This window comes from Phalaenopsis equestris, unplaced genomic scaffold (genome assembly GCF_001263595.1).
Source record: "Phalaenopsis equestris unplaced genomic scaffold, ASM126359v1 Scaffold000402, whole genome shotgun sequence".
Taxonomy (NCBI): domain Eukaryota; kingdom Viridiplantae; phylum Streptophyta; class Magnoliopsida; order Asparagales; family Orchidaceae; genus Phalaenopsis; species Phalaenopsis equestris.
Genome location: NW_018164844.1, coordinates 2,147,459 through 2,162,729, shown reverse-complemented (window position 1 = coordinate 2,162,729; position 15,271 = coordinate 2,147,459). Strand labels below are relative to the sequence as shown.

The 15,271-nt window shown below is 35.5% G+C and overlaps 1 protein-coding gene across 2 annotated transcripts in view; it reads right to left on the bottom strand.

Moving 5' to 3' along the window:
* LOC110026877 (L-arabinokinase-like) overlaps nucleotides 1-15,271 on the bottom strand; it is a 72,926-nt gene that overhangs the window by 49,625 nt on the left and 8,030 nt on the right. For both annotated transcript variants that reach the window (XM_020728070.1, XM_020728071.1), the window contains 3 exons: nucleotides 11,599-11,682; nucleotides 11,291-11,367; nucleotides 3,440-3,506 (listed from right to left, as the gene is read on the bottom strand). In XM_020728070.1, the coding sequence (XP_020583729.1) occupies nucleotides 3,440-3,506; nucleotides 11,291-11,367; nucleotides 11,599-11,682 (228 nt within the window). The remainder of the gene's footprint in view (nucleotides 1-3,439; nucleotides 3,507-11,290; nucleotides 11,368-11,598; nucleotides 11,683-15,271) is intronic.

The following is a 15,271-nucleotide window of genomic DNA, read 5'->3' as shown; positions in this document are numbered from 1 at the left end:
CAAACTCTAACCATGACATCAAGAAGATAAATGTTCGAACCTACCCCAAAATAGATACATCAAGAGATCTATTGGCTACAGTAGAGGCTCACGGAGATTGATGACGGCGGGACTCAGAGGGAAATTACCTTTGATCGTTATATGGAGAGTTGACAGGGAGAAAGGGACGAGAACATGAATTCCTTCCATAGGGAGGACTTCATTGATGAGGAGAATAGACCTCGACTCTTAGGAATTCATTATCATAGGCCGAGAGAGGAGGCGACATATAGAGAAATTAGAGATTTCAGAATAAACCGAAGATTAACGGAGGGATGGATCCATACGACTTTATCGAATGGTTGCAGTCGATTGAGAGAATCTTTGAGCATGAGATGCCAAAGGAAAAGGGAGTGAAATAAGCGACCACCAATTGAAAAAAAGCACTTCCTTATGGTAGGAAAAGTTGCAGAGGTAAAGAAAAAAAGTGACAAAATTACTAGATGGAAGAAGATGAAAAAGGAGATGCAAAAGAAATACTTATATCCTCATTACCGTTAGGGTATGTTTCTGAGGCTTCATCACCTACAGCTCAGAGATCTATTAGTGGAGGAATTCACGACACGGTTTGACTAGCTTCAGATGAAATGTAAATTGGTGAAGCCAGAGGAACATACTATAGCCTGATACCTAAGAGGCTTGAAACCAACTATTAATAAATGGTGAAGCCAGAGGAACATACTATAGCCTGATACCAAAGAGGCTTGAAACCAACTATCAATAAAATTGTGTGAATGCAGCTTTATTGGTCATTGGGCGATGTCCAAACCTTAGCCTTGAAGGTGGAGAGACGATAAAATCAAAGCATGCAACCACCACCATTCAGACAGTCACCCGCTGTTGGAGACATCAGTACACCTCGGGGAGTTGAGAAGTTTGACCGGGATAAGGATAGTCATTCAAAGTGAGAAGTCTGAGAAAAGCAGCACGCCTACTACAGTTCAACCAAGAAATGCTTCAAATACCATGAAGCATATCGCCTCCAGTTGCCCGACAAGTCGAGTTGAGCCTTTTACTGTGAGCAAGGCGCAATGGAGCAAATTGGCAACAAAGAGGCAGCTGAAGAAAAGAGAGAGTAACATCTTCCATTGAATGAGGGTGAGATGCTCGTGATTCGACAGGTCCTACAGACAAGAGATACGAGGAAGCAACAGTGGCTCGCCGCAACATATTCTACACTTGTTGCATTGTGAAAGGAAAAGCATGCAGACTCATCAACGATGGAGAAATTGAGTCTTATGACTCAGAAGCATTCTCAGTCATATTCCCTGACATGATTGAAGAAGAAGAATTTAGTCAACATTGGTAGGAGGTATCTCGTAGAGCTTTCAATTGAAAACCAGCTGCAATATCAAGTGTGGTGTGACATGGTGCCCATGGACGTCTGTCACCTTTTGTTGGGTAGACCATGGACTCAACACAGAAACACCTACTCCTTCATCAAGGATGGCAAGCATATCATCCTTCTACCTTCTTCTAAGTCTGAGATCACAGGTGCCCTTACCAACCGGAAGGTCAATGGGATCACTTTTGTTGACCATAGAGGAAGATAGGATTGGGACACCGATTCCAGAAATGGGACAGTCACGACAGAGAGCATTTCAAGGCATCATTATCAATATCTTACTATCATGGCCACCATCGTTCAGGTAGGTTCAGGTTATCTCCACTTCAGATCAGATTGAGCCCACCATAACTTACTTTGGGAGGATTCAACATAATATATATGACACAAAGTCCCAGTTCAATTCAGTAGTGTACCCCCAAATGGTTGGACTGATATGGATATATGCTCGCAAGGGGACTTACCGATACTAAAAACAGGCTCTGAACCTGAAAGAGGGGCACGAGCAGGAATAGGAAAGTTGTCGGCAAGTGCAGTTGCATAGGAATGAAGCGTCGAGGCCACCTCCCCCATAAGATGGCCACGGGGCGGGGGGAGCCGCAAGGAAAGCAAGCCGGCACTGTATGTCGGGTAGGAGAGCACCAGTCGCGTTGTCTGGAACGAGCGAGGAGACGACTGCGAAGGAGAAGAAAAACACCGTCGTCTATAGGATCAGACGACATCGACTGGAGCGATCATCGTCGACTACGGGAGACAACAGGGAGTGATCGACTTTGTTTGCCAGCTGCGCGTACATCGTCGTGGGAGACGACAAAGAGAGTGGGAGACGACGAAGATAATGGGAGAAGCCGATAGATTCACCGTCGGGAATCGCCATCGGCCGAAACCCTAGCAGAGATATGGCATAACAATCTTTACAAAAATAAATAAATAAATAATAAAGAATAATAAAAAAATAAATAAATAAAATAAAAAATAAAACAAATTTCAAATAAATTTCATGCATAAATATTTCAAATGTCCGAACACTGATGATAGCCAAGTTTTTTGAAAATTTCAACTTACAGAGGTCAACTTTTAAAGCTAAACCAAGATTTTCGAACCAAAATGCTCAAAACAACTAAATCAAAATGTTCAAGTTAAAACTAATCGCTTGAAAGACTTTAAAAAAAATCATTCACTCTTCACAATACTTTGTTAAGGGTGACAACTATTGATTGACTTCATCTCTCAAAGAGTGAATGTGACATCAAGTATATCATTATATTTACACTTGAACCAATCTCACGTTGGTATGTGGCCTGAGTCATTTGACCATGTGATTCAGCCCAACGGCCTCACAAAAATTAGTAGTTATATCCAGAACCTTCTAACTATGTGGTTTACCGCTAAATGACATTATTATATTACGGTCACGGTCGCAGCCTATATGTTCTCCAATGACTTTCTACCCTTTGAGTTGTGAACCAAAAAAATATATTCGATTGACACAAAGTCTTATGTCAGTTAAGGTCGACTTAAAATTTTTCCCTTATACAAACATTCACCCCAAATCTACAAGAATCCCATAGACAACGCAACCCGTAGTTGCTAACAAGAATCATTTAGTCGGACTGGGTTGATTATCTCCTCTAACTAAATAGATTAGAGACCACAACGACCCAAGAGGACAAAATCATGGGATCTTAATCGAATTTATCATCATTTCCCCCACCATTCGACTTTAACCTCAATGTGATAAATTTTATAATCTAAATCATAAATATTGTACTATATGTCGAATACTTAGTATTTAATGATAAATCTTAATCAAAAGGGTTCTCCCATTATCATTAGGGGTAATTAATCAAAGCAGCTTGTGCATAAAGCCAAACCCAACTAACAAAAACAAAGAAACAAATGGGTAGCATAAAGTTGTAGGTTATTGATGGTGAATTGCCAAATACTGGGAGCTACATCCACCTCCGGTATATAGATGAAAGCACAAAAATAAACATCAGACAGTGTATCTATGATTAGCATTCAAGTTTGGGTAAAATGATGATTAGTATTTACCTGCCAGACAATAGAATGGTGCTGGAACCCTTCCGTCATGACATATTCTGCATAAATAAAATCCCAGCTAGAAAAGAAAGCATGCATTAGATGACAACCAAATTTATTATAATCATTAGCATTTTCATAACTACTTGAACTGGACTTTAATAAATCATTATCTTTAGGGGCATTTACATGCAAACCACCCAATTCCCATGCATTTACATATCTAACACCTAAAAATTGCTTTTTGACATTTATGCCACCCACATCTTTCATATAACATCAAAAATACCACTATTTTTAACTTTTGAAAAATGAAATACACCTTTTTATGCATAAGTAAGGACGCATATATGTAAAAATTAAAGTTTAGGTGTTAGATGTGTAAATACATACGAATTGAGTGGTATGTATGTAAATCTTCCTATTCTCTATTAATTCTGATTGAGTGTCATATAAAGTAAATTTTTCGAATTGAGTGGTATGTATGTAAATCTTCCTATTCTTTATTAATTCTGATTGAGTGCAAAACTTATGATCATGTTAAGCTAAGGTCACATTTCATTTCTAATCCTTCAACATTAGTTATTTGCAAAGTGATGCAGGATTGTGCATCTGTTCCCAAGATGTTAACTTTGTTGCTCGCTACTAGGTGTTGTTATCCAATGTTAAGTTTTCAGAATTTCGTTACTATTTACCCTGGTTTTATTACGCCTGTGCTATTTTCTCAATTATTGTTGTCAATTTCCCCCCTACGGGTTCCAACCTTCACGGCAGTGTGAGCGTTTGATATCAAATTTTTTTATTCTTCCATCTTTGCTAAAAGTGCAAAATTGGTGACAAAATAATGGTTAGAATTTAATGTTTATCTGAAATTTAATTAGAATAATCTTTGCCAACTATCAAATTTAGGGATGAGGAGGCTATAAGTGGATGATCTTAGATATAAAATTAGATATTTTTTATCGAATGAAATTTATACTTACAATTTCAATTTTGTGTGAACAAATTGGATACGTGAGTCTTCTTAAGTGCGGTACAACTACCTAATTATGTATTTCCATTTTGCTATTACACAAACGTTATAACCACCAGATGAAATAAATACAACAACAAGCAATTATATAAAAATATATGGTGGTAAAATAATCAAAAAACAAAAAACATTGAAACATGACAACAAAGAAGAAAGTGGTCATCTCATAGATGAAAAGATACCTATAAATCAAGTATTTCAAGAGTAGTCATTTGATGGATTATTGTGCCTTGCTTGCAATCTAGTGAATCATCGTGTGTGAAAAATATTCTTTTTTTCCTTATTTCAGCAGCCTATGTCAAAAATGATTTGAAACCTTCTACTTGTGCTTCTGAAGCACTCGGCGTACTACAATAAAAGCATATGAACACTCAGATTCACGGTCAACAACATCCTCAATAATAAAGCAATCATGAGCCAGATGGAGTTCCTGACATATCCTTGATACTCTGATTGCCAGATGGAGTTCCTGATATATCCTTGATACTCTCGGCGTAAAAAACAGTGGAAGGCTCTAAATTTATGGCAAGATCTAAAATTCATTCCAAGACTTTGGTAAAATTCAAATTTGAAGTAAGAGATCGTTATCTCCACTTCAATGAACTTTTTTTTTAGCTATTGTCCAATGGCTTGCAAATGTTAACAATTTTATCTAATTTGACAGCTGGAATTCTGATGATGGTGAATAAGTTCAATTGCTTATTAATTTGTTGTGGTTAGAATTCCACATTGATTTATTTAAATTTATTTGATCATTATATTACTATATGAGTTATAATTCTCGTAATTATTTTTTACATTAAATGAGAGCGAGTGCTCATATTTAGTGGCTTCTTATGAAGCACGAAAGCTAATAGTTTTTGTGTTTGTGACAAACAAACACCAAACATAGACACAACTTAAATTTATATCTCAATATGTTTTCTTCAAAATCAGAATCAAACGAAACATCAACACAGCTTTAAATGGCCACAACACATACATGACATGTTACAAACAATTCATTACATATTTTTTGGTCAATTTGATTCTAATATAGTGGCATCTTAAAACTCCCATTTTGGCATATATAACATTCATTTTTTGCTCAATTATTTTCATCTATTTGCATCACACCTCGACTATGTAACTCCTCATAAATAATAATAATAATAATAATAATAATAATAATAATAGATAGGAGATCGGAAACGGCTAATTTGGGGTGAAGGCGAAATCGAAGGGCAGAATCAAAAAAGGTATCCTGCGGGTGCAAGCAACATGCGAACAAGGGCAATGCCGACGATTGATCTCGCGCTAGCAAAAGGAAGTGAGTTTGAGATGTGCACGCATGATTGAGAAGTGTGGGAAGCATACTCATGCTAATGAGCGATATTAGATGATAGAGTGGGAGATTAAGCCAAGCGGAGGATAGCAGATGATGCCAGTGGTGAGCAGACCAACAGGCAAGTACATTTTGAGCTGCTGGTGTGCACAAATAATGAAAAAAAACACGAACAGACTCTGGTTTCAAGCAAGAGACTGCAATAGCAAGGAGATAGAGCATCCAAGCATGAACAAACAATCAAGTGTTGAATTGGTCCTCTTCGATCTCATGGCCATATGCAGTCACGTGCAAGGGATGTTAGAGTGGGAGGTTCAATGCACAAGATTGAGCATTAGGCCGCTAAGTTAGATTTGGCGTGGAAGAGCACCAAATAATGACATATAAGTACTTAAACTTTATGAATTATAAATTACAGATTTTTATAATATTTAAGATAAGTAATATCATGGCAGGAGATAACCTGGCGAACTGAAACATCTTAGTAACCAGAGGAAAATAAAGCAAAAGCGATTCCCATAGTAGAGGCGAGTGAAATGGGAGACTCCTAAACCATGAAAACAGGGTTGTGGGAGAGTAATACAAGCGTCAAGCTGCTAGGCGAAGCGGTGGAGTGTTGCACCCTAGATGGTGAGCGTCCGGCGAGAGTCCAGTAGCAGAAAGCATCACTGGCTTACGCTCTGACCAGAGTAGCATGGGGCACGTGAAAACCTGTCTGAATCAGCAAGGACCACCTTGCAAGGCTAAATACTCCTAGGTGACTGATAGCAAAGTTGTACCGCAAGGGAAAGGTGAAAAGAACCCCCATCGGAGAGTGAAATAGAACATGAAACCTTGAGCTCCCAAATAATGGGAGGAGAATGTGATCTCTGACCGTGTGTTTGTTGAACAACAAGCCAGCGACTCATAGGCAGTGGTTGGGTTAAGGGAATCCACCGTAGCCGTATTTAAAGATTATTTTTAATATTTTCAGGAGAAAGAAGAAAGTGATCGACATTTACTCATCCGCCAAACAAAAAAAAAATTAAGATAAGATTTAAAGTGGTGCTTTAATTTAATTATTTACAACTAGTATTTATTTAACTTTCATTATTATAAAATATGAAATAATTTAAGCCAATGTTCATGAATGTTAGATATTTCTTTGAAAAATAAAATAAAATTTAGTTAATGTAAATAAATTTATGATTATCTTTTCTTATACAATGTGATAGATATGTAAATATTATAAAATAAATTGGGAAAGTAAATTGACATTAAATGAGTGTACTACTGAAAACTTTATCATAATTATGAAATGGAACTAAATGAAAATGATGATATGTTTAAAATTAAATATAATATTAAGTTATATGAATTTAAAATAAATTAATTAAAAATTAACCAGTGGAGGCGTCACGACCAGTGGCTCAACGGAGGAAGACGACCGTCGATGTCGAGCTTGTGGGCAAGAGCTCGAGTGCAGTCATCAAGGGGAGATGAAAGGAGCTCGGGCATCGTGTCGGGTGACCGAAATCGATCGCCGATTGCAAGCAATGACAATGAAGGCCTTTGCCGAGCAGGGGAGGCTGTCACGGCCATGAACCTTGCAGTCTAGAGCAAAATCTAAGTCCAACGACATGTAGGAAGAAGGATACAAGCTCGAGCATAGCGAAGAGTTGGAAGTGAAACTATAAGATCATGTTAAGGTGACTTATATAATTTATATATAACGAATTAATTATGTATTTATAATTTTTATCAATGTGAAATAAAATTAACAAAAATTTTAATCAACGAAATATTAGTCATTAAAATAAATGTAATGTCAAATTTATTAATAAGATAAACTACAATTCTTATATAATTAAATCGTGAAATTATGTCAAATAAGAACATTAAAACATAGTGGAAATCTAATTTTAAAATAAATCATAAATTAATTTGTCAGATTTAAATAGATATAGGTTAGTATAATCTCGTAAAATGACATTAACATATAATAAAATATTGCTTTTAATACTAAAATAAAAAAATATATGTTCTAAGAATTAAATAAATGATTTAATAAGCAAGGATTGAACACAAATAACATATATATATATATATATAGCATAGACACACATAATTATTAAAATATATCTATGATTATAAAATTTAATAAGAATTATTTTACTTATGAGCAACAATGAATCATTTATATTACATTGTAATTGATAATAAGCTTTCTTTCGTAGAAGAGGTGGTCGAACATTAAAGTGAGAAAAATTATCCAACGTGAGGTGAGTATTCTTATTTTTAATATATGATAGTTTTTTGTCATTTATTGGCACCTGTTAAATTATATTGCGCGAGATTATTCTGATTTATATGCTCTTCTATTTATTGGTCATATCATTCTGAATGTTATGTCTTCATATAACAATGACTATTACACATTATTTAAACAAATATAAATTATGTTGTATGGAATGAGATGTGTGTGTGTTTGCGTCTGGGCGTGTAAAAATATATTCGCAAGCCCTGCGATTGTCTGCTTCTACAACGAAGGGTCTCGCGTTTCGTTGTTTCGTCGTTTTGCGTACTCCTGCGCTTTGTACCTCCTCACCCACACTCGACGACGTTTCCTCGATAGCGGTTCGCATCGTCTTCTGTACTAGATGACGCCTTTGCCCTGCCCAACAGAAATCGACATCGCCTCTGTCGCCCTACCCGACAGAAGTTCTGCTCGCCTAGCATCTCTTCAGATGGCTCCGACCATGCGTTCTCATGCCACTGCAGTTGTCGGCGACTTTCTTATTCTTACTCGTGCTCCTCTTTCAGGTTCAGGGTCTGGTTTTCATATCAGCAAGTCATGCAATATTCCAGAATCATTTCACGAGGCTCTTGAAGGTGGTGGCGATCACACCTTCATTAAAAAATTGGGAAAAAAATGGGAAACCTGCTCTTATTCTTACAGAGGTTGAAACCAAAACCAGTACTCTAGCATCTTCGTGGAGTTTTGCTCTAGTGGGTAAATTTTTTTATGTTCACCCAAAACTTGAGAGCATTCAAAAAGAATTTAATGCTATAAAGTTGTTGGGCAGTTGGAATATTAATTTACTAGACGGTCGACACATACTGATTCATTTGTCTCACGATGTCGATTACACTCACATTTTTTCTCGAAAAGTTATCAAGATCGATAACCGTTATATGAAAATTCTGAAGTGGACTGTTGGTTTTGATCTAAAAGTAGAGTCTTCTATCATTCCAGTTCGGATAAAGTTTTCGGGGTTAAAATTACATCTTCAACTTGGAAATTTTCCACTCCTTACCAACTGCTTACGGTAAGCCTCTCAAGGTTGATAGTCCTACGCTTGTTGTCACCAGACCCTCTGTGGCTTATGTGTTAGTTGAGAGGGATATCACTCAACCAGCTCCGGATGAGATATGAATTGGAACCACTCACAATGGGTATTGGCAAAAGGTTGAAATAGAACCACACCCTCCTTATTGCTCTCATTGCAGTATGATTGACCACAGCTCTATTATTTGTTATCGTTTGCATCCTCATCTAAGGTCAGATATCGCTAAAGATCAGCCACCTATCATCCATGTTAAGAAGATGCAGCCCGATCCTCTTTGCAACACCGCAGTTCCTGACGAAGAACAATAAAGATCAGCCACCTATCATCCATGTTGAGAAGATGCAGCCCGATCATCTTTCCAACACCGCAGTTCCTGAGAAGAACAACATCCTACAGCTACAGACCCAGTTGTGATTATACCACCTACTGTTATTGAAAAATGCTCACATATATGCCAAGACACGCGAGAGTGCTCCTTTAATCAAATAACATATCAACCGGTACAACATGTAGTTGCTTCTAATGTTCAACAACCTACACATCTCCAGCACACTTTAGACAAAGATCAGGTGAGTCAATCTTCGGATGAGGAATAGCAGGTATACTCTAGGTTACTACTGGTTACTATTGGCAATGACAATCATCTTACCAACTTATTAGCTTTTCCCTAAAACTAGAGGCAGAGGCAAGACCAAATTAACTCGCTCTCTAGCTACCTGATATTATGTATTTCGGCACTTTTAGGCATTTTCATTAAGTTTCTAATGTACTTTTTTGTATTTTCCAGTTTTGGAACCATTTGTGATTTTTGTGTGGGTAGAGTGTCATGCTTCGGTCCTCCCACACATTCTATCTGTATCTTTCTTTCTAGTTAATATATTAGTCTTTTTGGGCTTTCTAATATATATATATATATACATATATAAGCATATAGATATGTAAATGATATACCAAAATGCATTGAATGATTTGTATCATCTTGAATGATAACATTCGAAAGCACAATACTTTTGTACTTATTTATATTTTTTTACTAGCATGCATATTATTTCATTTTTTATTTTACTGCTACAGCTTAGAAGTAGGAGTTCACCAACGCTTGTAACTCACTAATGTTTTAAATTAGTTTTCAGGTTTAAAATTTTGTTTAAAGATGAGAGTAATTGAAAGAGAATGTCTATAGAAGATGTAGGCAACCTGAATTAAGATAAATTTAACTATATTACTTTAAGTCTTTTTTGTATCGACATTTATTTTTTGGTTGATTAAATGTTAGTTGAAGAAAATGAAAATAGAAAATTTTGATAATCACCATTCGATCGTCTTTCCTGTCTTGGACGGATCGTGCAATTGTGGTCATTTGTTCACAACTCAGATCATCTATCTCCTAGATCAAACTGTGATAGCCCTGCTGGTAGTATTAGAATTTTGTAATTCCCCACCTCGGCACATAATTATCGAAGATAAAAGATATGAAAGTTAAAGTGCTTTTAATTGTATAAAAATAGATATTTTTCTTTAGTTGAGACATGATGAGTGTAAAGGAAAGACCTACATTACAATTGATATTGAGAAGACATCAATGGTGAAAAAAGAACACAAATGACCCTCATTTGTTAACAGGTCGGCTTTTAGATAAATAATATTATCTACTTTCATATTAAATTTTAACTTTATTTCCATTGAAATAGTAATCTGAAAATGGCTACTTTACTATGGTTTAATTAAATAATTATAAGCATAGAGAATGTGAAGATGGATGAGTGCTAAAATTAAGGAAAATAGAATATGAAATGAATGTATCATAGAGATTGAGGAAGTAGCCCTGTCAAAGATTATTTGATAGAAAATAAACTTAGGTGATTTTGGTATTCATAAAATAAGATAGAAAATGCCCCACTAAGCTTGATTGACATAAATCATTTGGAAGAACTAAAAGGAGATGGGATAGAAATCCAAATATGGCAAAAACTTATGCAAACATTTTGCCTAAAATAGAATCAACACTTCATATATCACTATATAAGAATAAGCAAAAAAGAGGATTCATAAAGCTAGCCTAAATAAATTGGACAAGGATAATGATGATGAGAATGACAACAGTTAGACTTTTAACAATTTGGGACTAGTAGTCTCAAAATAATAAGAATGCTATAGTATATGGAAAGAATAGCTACCTGAAGTTAGTGACACAAACCGAACGAATCCCGGCATCAGCAGCAGCTCGACATACAACAGGAACAACATCCGAGACCTATCTTTGTTTAAATAAAGTGTAAAAAGGGAATGCATTAGCACATATTTCAGATCCAAGGGAAAAATTATTCTGCAACAATCACAGTAAAATTGTAGTAGAAAGTAATGTAAGTTGTATGAGTGTATGTTAGTCACAAAAATGAAAAAACCAGAAATATAGAGAATTGCTTAGTAATGAGTTAAAATAAAACTTAAGGAAATAAATTACAAAATAATATTAAAAATTTACCACTAAGTCGGCCTTGATGGATTTTAGCCACTCCACTTCAGATGCTAAAATGATATTTCGGGGCTTCACTGCTGTTTGGCGGTACTGCAATTTGAAAAAAATGTTCATCATAGAATAAATGAAATCAGAATGTTAAATTCTATTCTAGTAATAAAACAAAGCATCTTAAATGCAAAAATAACCAAGGAATTTATAACCAATAAAAACCAGTGTCCTTCAAAGAGAAATGGACGGCATCATTTTATGATCATGGCAGTAATTTACAAGCAAAATGCTAGTAAACACACAACAAAAGGATTTTTATGGACAGCCTTCAAGTTTAAAGGATGGTTGATGCAGACTACAAGTTATTCGTCATTGACATCAATATCCTAATTGAAGATAAAGTAGATTAAAATTTGAAACTTTTAGATATATATCTTTTATTTGTATAATATCTATATTAAATTTGAATGTGAAGGTTATTACCTTAATTATGTTTTTTAAAAAAGCACTCTCACTTTTTTCTTAAATCATGCACACACTTGTATGTTCTAGGCCTTCAATTAAAATCATATGATTAGAGACAAAGTACCCAAGGCCAAGTAGGTTGTACATAAAATAGCCATTTAACTCTCTTTAAAACTTGATGAATTAATTAGGAGTAAAATTTCTCTCTTTCCAGAATTTGATTAGCCCGCTCTTACGTTCACTGAATTGTGCGTAGCTTACTCACCTAATATTGCCCAAGAGTTGTATGTGTAACGCCTAAATTTCAAGAAACCGGGTAAAGTTCAGCAAATTTGAAAAATACCCCAAATTTTACTTCTCCTGGAACTCAATCAAAATGATTTTATTAAATTTCATGCATGAAATAAACAAATTTCATATAAAGGACAATGCATGAATTGTTAACGGATTGGGAGATATGAAATTTAGAAGTTTTAAGTTTAATTAAATTAATTTACCTTAATTATTATCCTAATTTTTCCCTAATCTCAAGCATGTGCACTGTAGCCACCGACTCCCACACCTTTTTATCTTATGGTTTCTGTCGAAAGGGCCCAATATCCTTTGCATTCATTTCCCCTCTCCCGAAGTCCTCTCTCTATCTCTCTCTCTCTCTCTCTCTCATGATCCCTCTCCCTGTTCGGTTTCACGCGGCAGGAAGCCCTCCTGGATGAGTTTTGATCAACCCCTGTAGGAAGGCCGCGACCCTTGCTACAGTGCGAGGGATGAACAGCCACGAACAAGCAAGGAGGCGAGCGACACCAGGGAAGCCATAGGCCTTAATTCGAAGCCTTGGGGAGAATTTTGTAAGTATGAATCCTCTTCCTCACTATTCTAGATTTTCATTTTTTCCTCTTACTTTCATTTTGACTTTTGCCTCATTTTTCGTGCAAATATCATTTTCGGTAGCCATCGAAGGTGTTGATTGTGTGTTGGAAGCGTTGAAAGTCCTTCGAGAGCTTCCAGAAGGGTTCTTGCATGAAATCAACATGGGGGAGTTGTGGTTGGATGTGATAGATAGGAGATTAGATGGTTTTGGACAGATCGATTATGCCGCAAAGTCCATTTGAGGTATGTTTTGGCAAGTAAAGTATATTTTTGGGTTAATTCATGTTTTGAGCCAAATATTATGAAATCATATGTTGTCTACGAGCCCAGATTGTCTATATGAAGCGGCGAGCTCGAGACGAGCGTGTAAGCACTCGTGGAAGAGCTGTTCCGTCAAGTCGGTGAAATAATGTTATGTTGATTTAAGAAAAATAATCTTCTACAGGTTTTCATGGGGTTTCTATTTAACACAGATGCATTTAGAACTTTTTGCATATTGTAAATAGAGACATTCAATTGAACGTATAAATGCACGTTTACTTTTTTTATGATACATGTAATGTTATGATCAGGCTATGCTACCTATGATTATGCATATGATATAAATTTACCGCAGGTATTCATTTGTTATAATTCTTGCCTATGCATATGATAATATAATGTTTGATAAATACATGATGCAGGAGTGATGATTTAAATGCCACGAGTAATGTTATAGGTAAATTATTATATGAGTACTTACAAGAACATTATGTACGGATGTAGTACACCCGACTCCTGATATTTATACGAGGACAAAGCTCTGAAAACCATTAGAATTAGGCAATGATAAATTTTAGGGAATCATGGGTATCAGGGGGGTTGACGATAACTACTATGTTTAGGAAAATTCAACATTTATCGATAGTTTATATAACATTTGAGACCAGGAGATGATCCATGATGAAAAGAAATAGAAATAGTTGATCTTTATAGATTAGACAAGTGATATTACTATGATATGTTGTGAAATGACATTGCTATCATAATATAATATGAACATGTTTATAAATATTTTTTTTATTATACTTAAGATTTTATGCTTACGACTTACATGTTAAACTGTAGCCTTGCTTTTGTACCTGCTCTATTTTCATGTTTCTATTATGTCAGCATGTTATGATTTGTGCATAAAAATGTATTGTTTCATACAAGCATACATGTTATTTCTTTTTCATGTATAAAATTTTATTTAAGCCCTAATTATTTCTCTTAGCTCGGTGTTGCTCATTCCTCATTGTTGCCTTCCAGATAGAGGCAACGAGCACCTACGTGGGTAGTCAGGTGTCTTTATACAGCTTTTGCACAATAATTTGGGAAGCTTTGTACATATGTTTTGGGTAAGTATTTTTTTATTATATTGGATTTAATAGCTCTGTATAGTTTTAATTTTTTGGATGATATGATTTTCATGCTTCCTAATATGTATATGGATGAATTATGAAATACAATATATCACGTATATTGCGGCGATCCATTTAGGCTAATTCATCACCCACTGGGTCATGATTATAAAATTCAGTACGAGTACTAGTGAGAACTGGTCTGACCAAATTGTCAGTCTCTGTCGCACCACGATTGACCCTACCAAGGGTGTTAGTTAGGGTGTGACAGTATGAGAGAGTGAGAGAGAGTCGGTTCCCCGTTACATGGTAAAATTGCCTTCCTATGTCTTCTTCCATCCAAGTTGTTGCCCCTTCCTCTTCAAAATCCAATGCACCAATCTATCAAGTTGGTATTAGAGCCTATTTAAAACGGTGAATGTTATTGATAAATTACCACACTATAATTTCTATCTTAATGGTAGAATTTTTTTGTTTCCATACTATTTTATGTACTTTGAGCCGCCCAATTATTAGTTTAAATCCAAAATCAGCTATTTCTATTTGTTTTATCCCAAATCTGTTATTTTTTGTTGTTTCGGCCCCAAATCTTGTTGTTTATGCTGAAAAGCAGCACTCAATCCGCTCCAAAATTACCCTCTTTCATTAGTTCCCTCCTCTTTCCCCCCAACACCACCACAAAGACCCTAAACTCCACAAAAACTTAATTTCCACCTCTACATCCTCCCTTTGGAATTCAAACTTCAAATTTTAAAATCATTTGAATTTAAACAGAATTTGAATTCCTTAAAAAAATCTCCACACGACCCAACATTTTTTTTTTATTATTTGTTTAAATTTCTTGATATAGATTTGATTTCGAACTTAAATTTATATCATATCCAATCCCTAGAAGTTCTCCACATATCAAACCAACATATCTAAAAAACCTCATCATTATAAAATCCACACCCCCGAATGATTTGTATCATCTT